Source organism: Lepidochelys kempii, chromosome 3 (assembly GCF_965140285.1).
Source record: "Lepidochelys kempii isolate rLepKem1 chromosome 3, rLepKem1.hap1, whole genome shotgun sequence".
Taxonomy (NCBI): Eukaryota; Metazoa; Chordata; order Testudines; family Cheloniidae; genus Lepidochelys; species Lepidochelys kempii.
In genome coordinates this window covers 198,267,852-198,288,207 of record NC_136382.1, presented here as the reverse complement: position 1 = coordinate 198,288,207, position 20,356 = coordinate 198,267,852, and the positions used below count along the sequence as shown (strand labels likewise).

Genomic DNA, 20,356 nt, shown 5'->3' with positions numbered 1-20,356 from the left:
GTACAAACATAAGCAAGGGTTGAATTGAGCTTCCTGCAATTTTTCAGTCTTCAGTTGTTGCTCTCTCTCTGGCTCTCTCTTTCTTTTTAAGAGAAACCTTTTCACATGTAATGATCTCCAAGGCAATTTACTTTTAAAAGGTGGCGGATGCTGCACACATTATGTGTTATGGTGCCATTTATACACTTGGCCTCACTGACTGTATGGCGTAGTAAATGTTTTATTTACCCTGTGTGCTGTTTGTTCTGTAAACAGCTTTTGTTTTTGTTGCATTTCTGGCTATATTATATAGAGAGTAAATAGTTTCATGTTAATTAAAAAGACACGAAAGCTTTTCAAGCCATTCTAAAATGCTAAACAGTTTTGCAAATATGTTTGTCGGGCAAAGATTGAATAAAGAGCTCTTTGTTTACCCATTTGTTCTATTGTACTTATGCTAGACACCCCTTGTGTGACTCTTCCATCAAACACTGCATCTAGGTACTCAGCTGGAATGCCAGAGCACATTTATATCATGCTCAGAGGTGGTTTGCATAAACAGTAGGCATTTAGCAAAGAACACAGTAGTGAACTGCAGTGAAAAATGGTGTTTTGTATATTACAATACAGCTCATACAACAAACACAAAACAATGTTTTTCCACTTAGCTGGCATACAAAATGTCAGTTCAAACATTTCTGTGCTGTTATTAAATATTATTCTTAACATTTATTATCACTCTAGTTTCACTATGAATAATTTTGTTTCTTACAGCTGGATCGTGTCATCTTCTGCGTCTTTTTGGAGGTCGACTACAAAATTTTCAAGAAGAAAATGAGCGAATATTTCCCCACAGGTATGTGCAGTCATTAGTTGCCTTCTGACTTTCATGAACTGGGCAGTAAAAAGACAGCACTTGGCATCTTCTTGCCATGCCACAGCAAAAAATTAAAACATTCGTGTTCTTTCAAGATCAACTACATATTAAGGCTGCAATCCTGCAAACACTTATGCATGTGCTTAACTTTTGAAATCAATGGAGCAACTCATGGTAGCAAAGATCAGAACATGCAAAAATGTGTTTGTAAGATGGGAGCCTAACTTTGTGATATTGAGAATTGGTTGTTTCCACATTTTTGCTGTCTCTGTCTCCAGTCATTAAAACTAGTTTTATAGCACCAAACACTGACTTCAAGAAGGAAATGATTTACAACTCATGTAAGTGAGGGAAGAATAAGGCTGTCTGTGTTTATGGCTTTTTCATATGCTTTGTCTATGTTTTCTCTTCATTAATGATGCTGGTACGATTTCATTGTGACAGAAAAAGTATCACAGAGCTAAAACCTGAATGAGAACTTTAAAGTTTGAGATGTCCCTGTACAAAAATGAATCTGAGGAAAGCAGCTCTCTGGAGCACTTAGGGAATGTTAGTAATTTGTCTTGTGTCTCACATAGAAGTCTCCTATTTGGAATGTAAGAAAACCTAATGGATAGTAAATGGAAAAAAAACCCTCAGAGTAACTGATTCATTTTTATTGTGTCCATCATTAGGGATTTTTATTTGTTTTATTTTTCAACCCTACCTTGCTTTTTTTCTTTTTATTGCTTGTACAATGCTTTGTCCTTTCTGTTGCATTGCTTCTTCTGAGGGATGTTCTTGCCTATTCTTAGCATTCAGATTCTAGCAGGCTGATGCTCCTGAATTACATGTGCACCCACTCTAAGATGCCTTTACTCTGCCAGGTTGACGTAAAGGGGCCACAGAGTAAATGAGCATCATGCCCCAGGTGGCTAATGTGGATCTTAGCTGCCTTTTGGCTATCCAGAAAGTCACAGTGGCCAAAAGTGTGTTCCCCCCCCACACACACACACATCTGGGCTTGTGTCAAGGAAATTTTGACCTTTCTGCCTGATGTCACTATTGTTTTAGATGCCTCTGTCACCTCCTGATTCAATTATTGCAGTGATCTCTCAGGGAGGCTACAACTGAAGACCCCCTGAGTACTTCAGCTAGCACAGACTGTGGCTGTCAACTTACTTAGCAATATATTGTGTCTGGAATATTATGCATGTGCTCCAAAGACTGCATTAGCTTCTAATTCATTCAGTGTGATACTCTTTGGCAATGTGGCCCAGTGGTTAGGAGAGTGGATTCGGTCTCAGGAGATCTGTGTTCTGTTGCTGGCTCTGATATTGAGCAAACCATCCTCCTCCTCACAGAGCCTAGGTATTTAAGAGAGAACTTCAGGGCCCCTAGTCAGAGGAGAAAGGGAATGGAATTTGATTCCACCTTGATCTGACACAGCCTGACTTGTTGACTTCCTGAGCACACTGCAAGGCAGAGGTGACAGATAACTGCGGATTGGGGGTGGGGCACGCAATTGAAAGGTTCTGTGGGGGCATGTGACCGCCACACGCATTGCCTCTGCCTCCCCCCTCCTGGCCCCCGAAAAAACTCGATATGTATGCAGACAACATACATGAGCAACTACCTCCTCCTGCTCCCTGTCCTGTGGCTGGCTAGCCCCTTGCAGAGCTTGCAGGCATCCCTCCCTGCCTGAACTATCCTCAATCCATTAAGCAAGTGTTCAAAACAAGACAAACAAAAGGGGCAACACAATTGGGATGCACAGTCCTCCATGCCCCATCAGGGTGGGGGGCGGTGGTGCTGGGTCGTCTCTGTTAACAAGGAGGTTGGGGAATTATCAGTCACTTTTTGTTGGGTGGGGGGGGAACATGACACTCCCCAAACTGCCTTCTCCTTGATAGGCACGTTGGAGGCTGCTGCTACTGCTTCAATGCACCCCCAGCAGTGGCAACAGCAGAGTCCACCCCCTCTTTCCCACTCCCAGCCCCCAGTCTGCTCCTCTCACTCATCCCCAGGGCTTTTGGGCTGGATGGGGCTCCACCTGAGCTGCCTGGTGCTGAGCACCACGTCGCAGCTCCTGTACCCAATCTCAGAGATGCTCCTCGGACTCACCTCAGCGGACCGTCTGCCAAACGGGCCCCAGGAAGCGCTAGGACTCCAGTCGCAGGGAAGGAGAAGCAGCTCAGTGTAGTGTGTGTGGGGGGTGGTTAGCCCACAGCCGGCCATCCTGCTGCTTCCTCCCTTCCCACGCTGGATGGACACACGGTGAGTACTGCTGAAGCCCCTTGCTGGTGGGCATCCCAGTGAGAGGCGGCCTGAGAAATCGGGGGTGGGGTGGGGTACATGACCCTACATGCCCTCCCCCGATGTGTCACCTCTGCTGCAAGATCCATATGGCACTCAGTCTTTTGGAACAGAAAGGGGTTTCTGTTTGGGTGGCTATAGTTGGGGTGCAGTGGCTTTTATTGTCCTTTTGACACATTAAATTAATTATTTTTGACATGGACTTGAGTTACTTAGGTGCATGGGAAGGTGTTTATGAGCTTCTTGTATAAAGTAAACTGAAGAGGGGGAAGACCCCCGAAAGGTTCAGTGCTGCAGGTGGCTGAGCACTGCTGGAAGAGGTGTGGACAGGCAAAGCTTAAGCTCAGCACCTGTGCAGGGTGCCTTGCACAGAGGGACAGATTTTCACACTCAGCACTCACAAGTGGGGACAGATTTTCAGAAGACCTTCGGGCCCATTTTTAAAAGGAGCTTCAGATAGACCAAGATTTTCAAAAGTGACTGGTAATTCTGAGTGCTTCAGTTTTTGAGTCCCCAGCTTGAGATGCCTTAAAGAGGGGAAAGGTGATTTTCAGAAAGAGCAGCGCATCTACCTTCTGTAAAGGAGGCACTTTAAAGTGTCTCAAGTTTGGCACCAAAACTCACCAATTAGTTTTGAAAATTTTGGCCCTAGCAAGTGATGAAGGATTGCCCAGAGGTTAGGGCATTAGCCTGGGACTTAGGAGAGTTGGATTCAATTCCCTGCTCTGCCACAAACAGTCTGTGTGGCCTTGGGTAAGTCACTTAGGGTCAGATTTTTAGAGGTATTTAGGTGCCTGGTTCCCAATGAAATCAATGAGACTGAGGTGCCTAAATACCTTTAAAAACTGGTCATTAGTCTCTCAGTGCCTCAGTTTCCTACCCACAGATCTCTGACCCAGCTGAGTTGTCCACGTGCAGAGAAGTAAGCAGAGCCTGAGTATGGACACTGAGCATACTGCAGCCACTGAGCGATTTCATTCCCAATAGCTCTGTGCCCTACCCCTAGAAACAGAGTCGATAACACCACTCCCTCCACTGTCAGAAGTAGCGGTGGGAAGAGTGCCTGTCTTAACGTTCCTTCAGGAGGGATCTCCCTAGCTGACTACCAGGCTGAGAGATAGAGACCTGCTCTGGAAGGGTGCAACTGAATCCACCATGACACCTCCACAAGTGTCTTTTGAGGAGTACAATGAACCCCTGCAGCTGCCGACCCCTCTGTATCTTCCCCTGTGATGGCAGCTGTGTGTTATTATTTTGACACCCCCGCCCCAACATTATTAGCCTTCAGGTCTCACTGGAGGTAGAGGGGAAGGGGAATCAGGATTCACAGAGAGCCTAGAAAGGTCATAGTGGAGGGAATATGGTTAGCTCCCTAACCCATCTAAGAAATTTGACCATGAAGCAGATGTGCAGCCATCAAAACAGCCTGACTATCCTGAGGATTGGTCAGGCTGAAGCAAAGTTCCCTTCTGTGGGAAACTTTGCAGCCCTTAGAATATGAACTATAGACATTTTGGGAACAGTCATCAGAGAAAATAATTAAAATAAATACAGGAACACTAAAACATTTAACAAGATCTAAAAGATTAGCAAGAAGGGAGGAGCAACCCTATCAGGACAAATAATAATGGAGAGAAGATAAAAAGTAGGGGGGCTGCAGAAGTTGCAATTTCCCCCTGCATGCTGAAGAGGGGAATCTGGGTCTGAACTCCAAAACCTTTGGTGGAGTTTATATCCTGGGTGTTGTGTGGGACTCATCTCTACATTACACCTTCCATCTTAGTCTCTAATGATTAAACATTCAAATGATATCGGCATCCTTCTAAGTAACATCATGTTGAGGAACATAGGATCATAGAAAATACATGGCATACTTCACCAATCATTCTTAAACAAAATATCTCAAATGAAGGGGTGGGTTCTGACTAAACCTATACCAGCTCTGCAACAATAGAACTCATTTGGCCTGATTCTCCACTCCCTTGCACCTTATTTACATATTTATTTGTATTTATTTATTTGGCTTTCTATAATAATAAAAAGGGATGCCTATCTGAGAACTCTAGGCCCCCAGACACCAATTATAAAACCCCAAATGAAACAGCCAGTGGAACTGAACACCCTATAAAAACACAAAAGTCTCCTCCATCCCCATACAACCAACCCCACCCTCAGTATCAACCCACACAGATAAATGTCCCTGAAATAGTGCCAAATCACATCTTTGCAGAGGTGTAAAATGCCACCCAATCAGAATGATGGACTTTTACATTGTTGTGTTCACTTTGCCGATGTGTAAATGACTACACGAGGTACCAGGGAGTGGAAAATCATGCCTTAAATTTGTTTCCATGTGGCTTACTACCTTACCAAAAGTTGATTAAAATTAATTTTTTCTGTAAGTAAAACGGCATTACAAGAGTATTGAGAGTTTTGGGAAGGACATAATAGAAAACATCAATTTAATATTTGATGGACATCCATGACACTAATTGGCACTTCTGTTGGCAATCTCAGAAGAGACATAAGGACTGAATGGGTTTGAAAAGTGATCCACATTCTCATTCCAATCAGGACTGAGGCACAGTGGTAGGGCAGTGTGCCATATCTTGTGATGTTGTTGCCTATGCCAGGCCTGTCCTGTACAATAAACACTTTCTTTTCCAGTGATGTCAACCCAGCAATTCTCACCAGCATTAAATTCACTTTAATTAAAAAAAAATACCCCTATATAATGGTTCCATTTCCTGAATTATTCTTTTTTTGCTCTTTTGTGAGCTATCTTCATTTGGCTTTTCTTTCACTGTGATTTACATATAAAGACGCTGACAATTATTGTGCAGCTGCCTTGACTTTAAAGGTGTCCCATATCTCTGGAAGACCTGTTTCTTGAACAATGGACTTTAATATAGCTCCATGACAGGGAGCTTGCTACAGTCACTGCCTCTGGCAATAACTTTCTGACATTTAGATTATATTCTGGAGGGATTCATAAACTACTGATGGTTTTTTATATTCCATATATTCTTAAAGCAAAGAAAAAGACTTTTTTTTAAAGTAGCAGTGTTCCTGGTTTGCCATGTATTTCAACTGATACTGCTCTATCTTAGTATTCACTGGGGTGCTTCTTTAAACTGAGAGAAAAGTTGTTGAGATTTCAGATGTGAACCTAGTGTCAGAAATTCTAAGAAATGTTTCCACTTCAACATGTGTGGACCCGGTTACTTAGAAAAGCAATACCTTCATGATTTTATCTACAGAAATAGTTATTACTTTAAACTTGGTGTATTAATAAATCCAGAAAGACATCCAAATACTTGAGCTAGTCAAGTGATAGTGATACGAAGCTAGAGTTACACCTCAGTGTGTTTCAGTAAGTGGAATACAGATATAGGGAAATAGTTCCATTACTGGGACATAATTTAAAGCATATTTTGCAAATGGAGTGCCGGAAAAATTAGTTGAGTAATGCTACTTATCCTGCACCAAGTGCCAAAAGCCTAGTCATTTGTAAAGTGTAAATATCTATAGGGGGAAAAGCAGACCACTATGGTAATATGAATCTATGGATAATTCATAACGTACTCTTGTGTATGAATGTAGTTGTTTGGTCCTCATTGTTATAATCTAAGCATTTCTGAATTAGAGTCACTGTAGTCAGTGGATCGGGGCTTGATACAAAGCCCAATGAAGTCAATGGGAGGCTTATGTAGGCTTTGATCAGGCCCAGAGCCCACTCATAATGGTTCATGGTCACTGACACAGAAAAATACTGGGTTTTTCTATGAACAATTTTTTCTGTTGAACGTTTTGTTCTTTTGCCGATAAACTTCTAAAATGTAAGCAGGAAAAAAAATAGAATGAGCGTAGGAAGACATTCCTCTGTGTCTAGAGCAATAGCTTAGTCTTAACTTAAAAGGGAAGAGAAACAGCCAAGTCTTTCTGTTTCATATCTTCTTATGGAGTAAAAGAGCTCTGACATTTTCAATCCAGCTATGTTGTGAAATCCCCTCAGCTGTTAGTCCACAAGAATGTACAGATACAATGTATTGCCACATGACTTCCAGCAAGCCAGGAATCCTATCCTGCAACTCTTGTTCACGCACGTAGTTTTTACTCACACCATTGATTTCAGTGGACCAGTCACATGAGTAAATGTGACAGTAAAGGGCCCAATATTTATATTGCTTAGCTGGAATCCATTGTTCCTTCTAACAGAATCCTTATCCAGTTTTCTATCCATTGATTTTTATTGATAAATATGTTTCTATAACATCTACTGGGAAACACAGCAAAAACCTGTAGGAACTTACAGGAATTCTGGGATTGGGGATCAAATTAGAAAACACCCACGATTTCTCTCTTGGAACCCCATCATTTTGAAAGCGCCATTTTCAGGCTGCTGTCAGGCAGCACGGAGGGCACACTGCTGAGATCTGCAATCCTGACAATCATTAATACAACCTGGATAATGCAGTTGCACAGGCAGATGGATTTGACTCAGCAGCTTTAGATGCCGCAGCAATACGGCAACAGGTGGAGGAGGAGCAGGAGGAAGAAATGGAGCAGTTAGTTTTGCAGGGCATTTATCTGGAGCAGCTTCACTTGGTGGATTGCCACTTCTGGGCTTGATCAACTAGCACTGACTGGTGGGACAGGATAGTGAGGCAGCACTGGGGTGACCAGCCGTGGCTGCAGAATTTCAGGATGCAGAAGACTACTTGGCTATGTGGTTGATTGAAATGGTGGTCCCAGTATGGTTTGTTTCCCATTGTTTGCAGAACAGTGCTGGCATGGGATGCTGTGCTTGACCTTCGTAACAAACAGTGCTCCATCACAGCTATTTGCCTTGGCATTGTCTTCCTCAAGTCCCCCTCCTGGGTCACATACTCCATTTTGAGCCTTTCTGAGTGCTCCAGAAAACCATCCTTCTACACTTCTGCCTTTGTGGACTTCCCTTGGGTTGCAGTCACTAAGTCCTGGAACATTTCCTTTGTTGTTATCATCTTTTTTTCTCTTTGGAGTTTAGTCAGCCGCTCAGTGACTGACAAGCCTCCCGTGTTCATGGACAGAGGCATTACAAGTTCTGAGGGAAAACAGAAAAAGCACAAGTTAATTATTGTCCCCCATTCCAGCAACAATGCTATTTCCATCTTCTCTTTGCACTGTGGGGTTTGCTTTGAGAGGTTAAGGCATTTTGCAGATTACATCCCTCTTGTATAAGAACCTTATGAAAATGCTGGTTTGGGGGTGGTATTGGCAGCTTCAGATGGGTGGGGGGTTGTGGGGTGGGTGCATGCGTGGGGGGGGGCTGTGGTGGTTTTAGCTGAATGAGGTATGTGGAATGGTTGGGCATAGGCCTTTAGGCTTTAAGTGTGGGGGGCTTGTTTGGATGGAGGACAGTCGGGGACAGGTTTCAGAGTGGTAACCGTGTTAATCTGTATCAGTTGGGGACAGGTTAGCTATTGCATGTGCACCTCTTCAGGCTGTCCTGACATTGGAGGATGTTACCCTGAAGCAAGCTCGCAGGAGTCACAGAAGGGAAGATAGGAAGCACCGCTATATACCAGGATGGTGTTGCCGCAGCTGGTGCAGAAATGGAAGGGAAATGGTAGCTGAATGAGTAGTCCCGAGAGAGCAGCAGTGCCTTGCAGTGTACATGCCAAAATAGAGCACTATCCTCACCTTACATTTTCTTTTATGACACCCACAGTTCAGCATAAAGTGCACTGAAATACAAAAATAGAGTATTGTTCAATAATTGTTTCAGATAGCCAGGAATGCTTAATAATGGCTACAAATATATGCATTTTGAAATGTCTCTAAAGCCTGTTTGCGGCAACTTACCTCTTCAGATCTCAAGTTAGCTAAAAGATGAGGGCATTTATAAACCAGTAAGTCAATTTTTTTCTATTGCCTTTTTTTTTCTGCATTCGTTCCTACTATAAACAGGACTGCCATGCAGTACATTTTATTTATTTTAAACTCCTTGTTTCCAGCATCATGAGTGAGGGGCAGGAGGTTGGCAAGGGATGGGGCAGCGGGGGAACAAACAGGAAGCAAGGTGGGAAGCAGGGTTTGGAGGTAGCAAATGTGTTCAGTGGTTGTGGGTTATGATACTGCAGGGAAATAAAGTTTTATAGCTTTAAACCTCCGGCATGAATGCCATTTTGAGCACATTGTGGGGGAAAGGCATTAAAGGTCAAGCAAGTGGAGAGAGTCTTCTAGCTCTGCCCAGCATAGTGGTTGTTGATAAACTGGATAGTCAATTGCTTGTCCACCCTTTGATTTGTTATGAAATGTGTTCAAGAGGCCAAAAACGAATGTCCATCAGGTTTATTGCTCTAAGCCAATTATAACATAGTATGGAAAATGTATATGATACCAGTCTCAGGGAAGCTGTATCATGCAGCACAGTTGCATTCACTGTACATAGCAGGTGTGCTTCCAAAATTCACATTTCAGCTGGTATTATTTATATGATGATTTTACAAGTTACATAGCTCTTTACACATCACTAAAATCCAACCAATCAGTCTGTTCCAGTTCCCTCACTTGTTCTGTTCCTTCCTTATCTTTGTTTTGGATACTAGCATTCCAGGTACTGGTCCATGAAGGGACTTCCCTAGCTTGTTCTAAGACATAAAAGCAAATGTATCTTGGTATCTATCTGCTTATGCTAAATGCTTATTTCAGCAAATGCAAGGAGTTATGGGATACTTGGCATAAATGAACAGGATTATGGTATAAGCCAGGTTAGGCTGTATCACTGTTACAATATTTGTGCTTAATGTTATTGGTGCTTAATGCATAGGTATATATTATCCACCCTATATATGTGTGTGTGTGTGTGTGTATCATCCACCACACATACATAGGGTGGATAATACATAATATTAGTACGATATATATGTTATCTAGCATATATTAGTTAATGGTGATGGACAACCAGCACTCAGAAATCCCCCATACATTGTATTTCACATGATATCAGAGCACTAAACTGCAGCATGTTCAGGTTGGTTGCTTTTAGAGCTCTCTTCCACAGCAGTTTGTCTGGTGGTTTGCATGGGATTGTTGTGTAACCTGTGAGACTGCTCGATCATACAGTGCTTGCTTTCTAGAAAAATCTCCTCCTGGTGGGATCCCTTATGTGGTGTCAAGGATACTTGCCATGTTATCTGGAGTGTGTTATGGAAAACTCATTCTTGGGTGCAATAGTAGCATCATTTGCAAAAATGCAGTCCAGTTTCTCATGGTATGGGCAAGGTAGTGGGAGCATTATTGGAGGTCTTGTTCTGGTCCCGTGCCTTCAAGTGCTCCTCCCATGGCTCCTTTGCTCCCACTCAACCCTGGACCAGCTCTGGTAATGCCCCCTTTTCCTCATTTGCTCAGACAGTGTCCTCTAGATGTCTGCATTTCAGTGACTCTTCTCACGATGGGACAGGACATACATCATTCCAAAGAGTGCAGTCCAGTCCACACAGCAGCATGGTGGGTGGGGGTGCATGGCTGCTCTAGTGGTATGTGAACTAACCACTACCTCTTACCAAAGGGAGCACTTGAGGCTGAATGCTTGCATTTCAGTGGCGAGGTTACATTTTGTCAACATGACCTCTGGACAGAAGTGAAAGTAAGTCGGTACAGGCCAGTACAGCGTACCGGTAAGAAAGTGGCCACCGGTACACAGCTGATATTAAAGACCTACCGTGCCGGCAGGGCCATTGACGGCGGGGACAAAAGTCACAGCTGCCCGGGGCCTGGCGATTTAAAATGGCCCAGGGCTCCCAGCAGTGGCCAGAACCCCAGGCCCTTCAAATCGCCGCTGGAACCCTGGGCGGCATGGGCCGGGCAGCGTTGAAGGGCTGGCTGGGGGAGTCTGGTTCCAGCCCTGCCCCTCCTGCCTGAGGCCCAGCCCCTTCTGGGGCCCAGAGCAGCTGCCCCACACATTGCCTGGGAGCCCAGCTGCCCTGTGTACCAGTAAGTCCTTTAAGTTACTTTCACCTGGAGCTGTGGAGAGAACAAATACACAGACAAGCTGATGCAGGAGTGAAGCAATGCAGTGTAGGATAACTATGGGTGGTCTGACAGAAGCAGGAATCCTAAAGGGAACAAACTCCCTGTGATAGGCAGTTACTCCTGTTCCCAGGGGGATTGCTTACTGTGGCCTAAGATGCCAAATACCTCACTTTACATAAAAGGTTGTGTGGGACTGCAAGGCACTGTAAACTAAAGTTACACTGCTGTAACATCCCCATGTAGACAAGACCTTATGGTCTGCCATCTTGTTATAATGATCCTTTCTCTCTGCTTCATTGAGCAGTGTCCCATCCCCCATAAAACATTCCAAGTGCCTTGCATTTACTGCTCAGCAATAGTCTGTCATCACCACTCACTTCAAAATAGCTTCATGTGCTTGAATGATCCTGGTTGCAAAGACTGCAGTTAAAATCTTGTCTGACTCATTGAGTTGCCTCTGTGCCAGGCCACTGTTGAGTTTTTTAAGAAACCTTACCCCTGTTGTGTCAAACAGTGGGTCACCCCCCACAAAACATATTATTTCCAGTGTGATCATTCCAGCCTGCAGTGAGCTTGAAATTAACTTGAGTGAGTATCCATGTAAGTGAAACTCAATCACTTCATTGTTTGGTGGGGGAGAAGGGGAGGGCAAGAGAGGTCTGTGTAGCTGAAGCCGATTTCCTCTCTAAACTGATGCATTTTGAACTCATTAGTCACCCAGTTCTTGGTATGGATGGTGTCAGCATCTGTAAAATACAATCCCCAATCTGAGCATGGCTGTGGATCCTTTTATTGGAGTGAAACAATTTGGTTCAGTTTCTTTGCAATGGGAGTAGAAGCTACTACGTGTTTTGTGTGAGTAGGCTAGACTCCTGTTGTGGTATATGTATATTCTGCTGCACTTCAAGTAATGCAGTACATAAAAGAAGCCATCTCTGAGGTGGCATAAAGAAAAGTATCTGATGTCTTAGCAATTGGGTACTAAGGATTTCCATTTAATATGGTCTCAAAAGTTGCAAACACATTTTACATTCAGTGTGACTCCTGTGTTTTGAGGCTACGTAGCTAGGCAACCCACGAAGAGAAACTGCACTGATGCTGCAGTGAGGTTTAGATATACTGCACGTATCAGTGGAAATGTCTTCATAATAAAAACAGCAAAAGCAAAATTTGATCAAACTTGCTCTGCATGAGAAGGGGTGTTTCAAATAGCACCTGTCACTCTGATATCCTATTATGGCTCCAAATTTAGGAACACAAAAGCCCAGATCTAAAAACTGTTCCCTCTTTCTCTTCCTTTGAAGCAGAGGAATGTGACTTTTTGTTTAAAGGCCTTTTTTTCTTAAGAGCACTGAATCTGCGGAAGGCAATATTGAAAAGATTGTTTTACACCTTGATCTGAAAACAGTCAGGCATGGGCTCAGTCTGATCCCTTCTGGCCAGGAGTTCCAAAGCTGGGGTTCCTGCCAGAGAGAATGCTCTTTTCCCAGTACCTGGTAGTCTACCCACCTGCATTGTCTCAGTGGAGAGATGAGGTAGAAGGTTCATGAAGGGCAAGACAGATAACTAGGTTCCAATCCATTTAGTGCCCCAATATGTCCCCTCCCTCAAACCTCAGGAAATGGGGAGGATTTGGGTATGCTGCTACTATATTGACTTCTGTTGTTCAAGTTGGACAGGAAATTTGTATTCTGTTGGCTGGCTAGGAAAGGAGCTTCTGCAGTTTAGGTTCAATAGGGGACTTCATCTGGCTGGCAGTAATGGTGTCCTGACAAGTAGTAGTGATTCTCAGTCAGAAAGGCATGAAAAGGATAATGAGAAATATGGCAGTTGTCAGTTTGGATGTAAAACTACAGAAGGGCAACCAAGAGGATGATTGTCTGCATCCTTGTAGGTGCAAAAGAGCATAAGGATGGTGAAAAGAAGAGTTGGAGGGAAAGGGCATACATAGTATTTACCCCTTTGTCAGCCTATTATATTTAGTTGTGATAGTTTGATTGTACTTCACATCCTTCATTATCTTAGTAGAAACAGTATCGTCATATCTTGAAGTTCCTGCTAGATAAGTGCCTAAGGGCAGGAACTTTTTCAGCAGGACACCTATTTTTGTACAGTAAATAAGCCCAGTAGGGCATCTAAATAGCTGTCAGTACTGACAGGTTTTGTGATTCATTTTTTTTTTTAAATGAAGGCATCAGTGAAGTAATTGCAAACTCATCTCTGCTCCATTCCTCCTCCTTTATAACTAACACTTCCTGCCTCTTTGCTCTATTCCTTAATTTGATGTGCGTGCAGAGGCAGCAAATGAAGCCCTGGTACTAAGAATTCTGTCACGTTTCACTCTGAATCCCACAACGTGCTCACAACACATTGCAAGATTACGGGCAATATGAAGATATACACTTGTGAAAGGAGAAGTAAGAAACCAGGGTTGGCTGAGAACAAGGGGAGAGACAACTGGGAATGGGTGGGAAAGAAATAGAGATAAAAAGAACTGTGAGTGAAAGAAGATGAGAGAGGTAACAAGGAAACCGGAGAAAGGCAAAAAGAAATCGGAAAGGAGTGTTGAAGAAGTGGGTGAAAGTGAGAATCCACAGTGTATGGGGCTATGTCAGTGGGGACACAGGAATGCAGATTGGAACAGAGAGCTGCCTGCTGCAGTCGTTTATGAGCTCTGATTACGTGCTTATATAGTTAAACAGAAAATAATGTATTTGCTTAACAATAAAAAAGAGGGAAGAGCAAGGAGTGGGTGGAGGTTTGATGGCTTTTTGGATTAGTAATGGTATTTAGAGCCTGTTGCCAGGTCAAATCTAGCAGTTTGATAGTTTTCACGATTTGGCAGCTCTTTGCCTGTGTGGAATGTGTTGATGAGACAGGGCCAGAGAGAACCTGAGAGAGGCGGGGGGGGGGATCATGGGATACGAGACGCTCCTTCTCCAATCTCAATAGTACAAAAAGTAGTGTAATCATTCTGTTCTACAGAGCTCTGCAGACAGCAAATGAGATTATGAAAAGAAAGCCTGACAACCATTGCATGATATATGAATTAATGAGGGATTTTACAAAGGGAGGTTCTGAACAACCTGCACCCAGCCCCCTGCTTTCAGATCTTTATAGATGTAATTATCCCAAATAATATGAATAGTTGGGGCATATTTCAATCATAGGTTATAATCTGAACTTTAACTGTTCTTGCACTGTTTACACTTAACTTGTTCTTACACTGCTATTCATGTGAGTCATGCACCTTATGCCTTATTTATATACTTTCTATCCTTTAGACTAACAGTAATCTGGAAACTTCATTCTCTAACCCAGGGGACATGCTGGAGTAAAGGTCTTCCTTGCTGCATGAGTCTGCTGCAGACTCCAGGGTGTCCTTCATCAGGGTGGCATCTCAATGGCCACACCTGCCACAAGGACGGTTTTATGTGGGGGTCACGGTCGTTGATCCTCCTGCCCCAGGCTGCAAGGTCCATTCTCCTTTCTCCAGCAGGACTTGAGGGAATGAGTTCTGAGAGCTCCCTGTTGCAGGGCTTTAATGGTGAAGCTATGCAGCAGGGAACTCTTCTGCCTCCAGCGGACACATAAGTAGCTGGATGTACACACAGGATCACCTGCACTTCTGCTGCTGCAGTAAGTTGGTCAAGGCCTTTTTGAAAAGAGGTCACAGGTTCAGTGGAATTTTAAATGGTTTGTGGGGGGAGTGGTTCTTAGGTTTTTTTTAGAGAGTAAGTAAGTTTGGGATTTACCTAATAGTGACAGTATCTCTATAAGGAAATGTTTACCGTCATCAAAGTTCTACTCCTGGGTCCTAATGGTTTTGTTAAACTTTACTTTAAGGTTGACACAATCCATGAACAATATGTTAAAGTAGACCTGGACCTTTGGATAACACTCTGTCCATAGACTAGATGGGATGAAAACATGGTTTTGTCAAAAGGAAAAAGAAGCTACTGTATAAACCACACAAGAGATCCACTTCCTGGACACTACAGTGCTAATAAACAATGGTCACATAAACACCACCCTATACCGGAAACCTACTGACAGCTATTCCTACCTGCATGCCTCCAGCTTTCACCCTGACCACACCACACGATCCATCGTCTACAGCCAAGCTCTGCGATACAACCGCATTTGCTCCAACCCCTCAGACAGAGACAAACACCTACAAGATCTCTGTCAAGCTTCCTTACAACTACAATACCCACCTGTGGAAGTAAAGAAACAGATTGATAGAGCCAGAAGAGTTCCCAGAAGTTACCTACTACAGGACAGGCCTAACAAAGAAAATAACAGATCGCCACTAGCCGTCACCTTCAGCCCCCAACTAAAACCCCTCCAACGCATTATTAAGGATCTACAACCTATCCTAAAGGATGACCCAACACTCTCACAAATCTTGGGAGACAGGCCAGTCCTTGCCTACAGACAGCCCCGCAACCTGAAGCAAATACTCACCAACAACCACATACCACACAACAGAACCACTAACCCAGGAACTTATCCTTGCAACAAAGCCCGTTGCCAATTGTGCCCACATATCTATTCAGGGGACACCATCACAGGGCCTAATAACATCAGCCACACTATCAGAGGCTCGTTCACCTGCATATCCACCAATGTGATATATGCCATCATGTGCCAGCAATGCCCCTCTGCCATTTACATTGGTCAAACTGGACAGTCTCTACGTAAAAGAATAAATGGACACAAATCAGATGTCAAGAATTATAACATTCATAAACCAGTCGGAGAACACTTCAATCTCTCTGGTCACGCAATCACAGACATGAAGGTCGCTATCTTAAAACAAAAAAACTTCAAATCCAGACTCCAGCGAGAAACTGCTGAATTGGAATTCATTTGCAAATTGGATACTATCAATTTAGGCTTAAATAGAGACTGGGAGTGGCTAAGTCATTATTCAAGGTAGCCTATTTCCCCTTGTTTTTTCCTACCCCCCCCCCAGATGTTCTGGTTTAACTTGGATTTAAACTTGGAGAGTGGTCAGTTTGAATGAGCTATTACCAGCAGGAGAGTGAGTTTGTGTGTGTATGGGGGTGGGGGGGGGTGTGAGAAAACCTGGATTTGTGCTGGAAATGGCCCACCTTGATTATCATGCACATTGTAGGGAGAATGGTCACTTTGGATGAGCTATTACCAGCAGGATAGTGAGTTTGTGTGTGTGGTTTTTGGGAGGGGGATGAGGGGGTGAGAGAACCTGGATTTGTGCAGGAAATGGCCCAACTTGATTATCATGCACATTGTGTAAAGAGTTGTCACTTTGGATGGGCTATCACCAGCAGGAGAGTCAATTTGTGTGGGGGGGTGGAGGGTGAGAAAACCTGGATTTGTGCTGGAAATGGCCCAACCTGATGATCACTTTAGATAAGCTATTACCAGCAGGACAGTGGGGTGGGAGGAGGTATTGTTTTATGATCTTTATGTGTATATAAAGTCTGCTGCAGTTTCCACGGTATGCATCCGATGAAGTGAGCTGTAGCTCACGAAAGCTCATGCTCAAATAAATTGGTTAGTCTCTAAGGTGCCACAAGTACTCCTTTTCTTTTTGTATAAACTATGTAATTTACAAGGATCTGGGTTTCGAATTATACAACTTGGACTGGACTTCAGTCAAGGAGTTCTTGCCTTGTTTCTGCTTCTCAGTAATTAATGCACTCAGGAACTGACCTTGGCATAGTTCATCCGGATGAGAAATGAGCTGTGTTTTGAAAACGGGTTCTTAAAACGTGGCAGGAGCTTATCCCAGTATAAGATGATAATTCTTGTAATGGATGTCTAGTGAATAAGGAGGGTGTTTGTCACTTCAGCAATCTTTGCCAAGTTGAGGTCAAAGAAATTGCTGTGTTGCCTCAAATGTAAGCACCTTCCTTCATATGCTTCATGTGTTATAATTTTCTGGACCAGTTGTGGCGTTACCAGAGAAGAGGGGTCTGAGTCAAAAATGTCAGTCAGATATGGAGCTGGGGTGAAATTTCCAAAAGTGACTTAGGAGTCCAAGTCCCATTTTCAAAAGTGACTTAGGCACTTAGGGACCTTGTTGACTTGCAGTGAGACGTAGGCTTTGAAGTGCCCAAGTCACCTTTGAAAATGTAAACTAGGTTCCTAAATCACCTGGGTGCTTTTGAAAATTTTACTCCTGGACTTCTCCAAAGTTCAGTGGGGGGTTGGCTTCAGGGTTTAGATTTAAGCCTGTCTCTATGTATATATTTAAACTTTTTGATTTGGTCAGTTAAAACCATGCTGTACAGAATATACAATAATGTCCACACTATACCTAGTTTGCTGAGATTTTAGATGTTAAGATATATGAGATTCTGGGACATGCATAAAATGCTCCATAGGAGCAATAACCCTATCCTTTCCTTAGAAAGATGCCCCGTTAGTTCACAAAAGCAGTATTCTCCATTTCATATTTGTATTGCATTAAGACTTCACTACTTTTTAATAAGGTCATATTCCTTGCCTGTGTGTCCAATATTACCAGTTTACACTATATTCTAGTGCTTCGGGAATTTCCTATTCCAAGCCACTTACTGTACTATAAGTAAGAATTTCCACAGAAGCTCTGCTAGTGATAGGTATTTTAAGATATAATTGCATCACGCTGATTTACTGTGACGGCTGAGATTAATTTGATCTATTCAGGTAGCCTAGGGAGGTTGTGGAATCTCTTTCATTGAAAGTGTTTAAGAATAGGTTAAAGAAACATTATCAGGGATGATCTAGGTGTGCTTAATCCCCTCTCAGCAAATGGGGATGGACTAGATGACCCCTTGAGTTCCCTTCCAGATTCAATGATTCTCACATTGATTTTACTGCAAATGCTCTCATGGGAAAAAACATGTTATTGGGAAATTAGTGGCTAAGTAACTCTTGCTTTACTGGGTGTTTTCTAAGCATTTTGCTGAGACCTTTCAGTAACCATGGGTGCCATCTTGGGAATTTTAAGGTTTAAATTGAAACACCCCAAATTGAAAAGTTTTCAGCTGAAAATGAGAACGTTCAGTTTTGAGATTTAAAGTCTACATTTTCTCTGGAAAATTTAGGCAAACATTTTTTTTCACTCTCAAATATATTTTCCTCCAAAAAACAAAACTTCCAACTAATTTTAGTGTTAATGTTACCAGCTGTTTCAAGAAAAACAAAGAATCCTGAGCTTGACAAGTAAAACTAGATTAATTTCACCCTTAGAAATGAAAAACAATTAAATAGATTACAATGTGGTTTCACTGTGTGTAAGTCAAGGCAGAATTATTCCTCCCTGAATTTTGATATCTAGATATCAGTAATCTACCATACTAGTATTTTTTCTAAATCTAAACGTAAAACTTTGGACAGCAGGAAACAAATGAAAATAAAAGCTATTTGAAGCATGCAACATTATTTTCAAATGCTTCTCTTTTTTTCATAATCATTTTATTTCATTTTTTGACAGATGATGATAATGAAGAGGAGAGTGAGATAAGTGAGGATACAGGTATGTGAAAATGTTTGTCAAAAACATACTTCTGCACATTATAAAACAGTTTGAGAAACATCTTAAAATTAATCAAATGACCATGGTGAACCTTCTTTCTAGGTACTATAGTCATCATCCATTGTAGCCCACTGGTTTGTAATTATGTTTCTTATTAACAACTAGTTTGAACACAAATGGGAACTAATTATGGTTCCACAGTTTAGTTATTTTACTAAGGTGTGAATGCAGAGCAACCCTTGGGGACTTGCATTTGCACATTTGCAGTCACTGATTCTCTGTGTTCGTGCGTGTGTGTGTAGTCATTGACTGCTCTGTGTGTGTGTGTCTGTGTGTGTGTGATACTTCTGAGTTGGCAGGACATTTATGGTATTTTGGCCTTCTGAGTTTACTACATGTATGAATAATTATTGTTCTCTGCCTACTGCATTGGATGGAGCTTTTATAAATACTAATATGTATGGTATTGTGTTTGATGTACAAAATATACACATGCAAAAGCACACAGTGGCCACTAAAAATTCAGCACTTGCTGACAGGTATCGTACTGTTGTATTTTTGATACCGTGATTATTTTCTATTCTGACCTTTCCAAAAAACTGTGATATCTCCAATTTCACTTTTTATTGGAACCAATACATATGTATTTTTATTAGCTATATTGTTTAGAATTTTTTTGGATTCTTTCATATATAAATTAAATTGAATTTTTAAAATATTTAATAGTAGAAATTAAAAATAAAATTTCCACTTTATAGCAAGAATAAGACTTAGTATCAGTTCTTTTGTCTTGCTTCCTTTGTAACTCCATTAAATTAAATGAAGTTACCACATGGGTTACACTGCAAATCACCACAGATTTAGGTCATTTGAGTGGTACATTTTGTGGCATATCTGCTCCTGTGTGGATTTCAAGCACAGGGTGGCGATGGGGTACCACATATTCAGTACCTTATGTTGCTTCATGCCCCATCACTGAGTTATATTTTGAGAATTAGATGTTGGATGCGCTATTAATACTTGTGTGGCCAAAGTTTAGTATCCTTCATATATCCTTTAGCAGTAGAGAGCGATGCCATTTTGACCCATTAATGTAAGAACTTAATATTAGTAAGGGACATTTGCATAAATGTCATAAACAGATGACTTCTGCGTTAAGGGGAGAGCTCTGTTTATGGTAATTTAGGCACCAGGCTGAAGAGTGTCTGCTCTTAAATGCTTTGTGGGGAAAGTTGATTAATCTGTGTTTAAATAAGGTTGCAACTGCTATTTGCCACTTTCAGTTGTTAATGAATAATCATTTTTCATTCCACTTGACTTCATGAGGTCATGACTCCTGCAGACAGAATCAGTAGCTGAAGCCAATATTGATGATCCCGAACTGCTGAGCCATTCAGATATAATCTGGACTCAAAAGCTCATCTTTAGGTTGTTTCTCTAATGTTTCAGCCTTAAAAACTTCTGGGATTCCTGGAGTGTGCAGTAGCAGGCAATCTCATGTGAGCTCTTTCGATCTGGAGACTCAGTTCTAATTAAACACAGTTGCTAAAGCTGGTAGAAAAAATTCAGATCCTCACTTAGGGCCTGATCTAGTGTCCGCTGAAGTCGGTGGGAATATGTTCACTGACTTCAATGGACACTAGATCAGGCCTTTAGAGCAGCTGCTGGACTCAGCC

The 20,356-nt window shown here is 42.3% G+C and overlaps 1 protein-coding gene across 1 annotated transcript in view; it reads left to right on the top strand.

Annotated features, from left to right (window-relative positions):
• MACROD2 (mono-ADP ribosylhydrolase 2) overlaps nucleotides 1-20,356 on the top strand; it is a 1,318,211-nt gene that overhangs the window by 1,198,412 nt on the left and 99,443 nt on the right. The window contains exons 9-10 of the mRNA XM_073339564.2: nucleotides 754-835; nucleotides 18,639-18,680. Coding sequence (XP_073195665.1) covers nucleotides 754-835; nucleotides 18,639-18,680 — 124 coding nt within the window. The remainder of the gene's footprint in view (nucleotides 1-753; nucleotides 836-18,638; nucleotides 18,681-20,356) is intronic.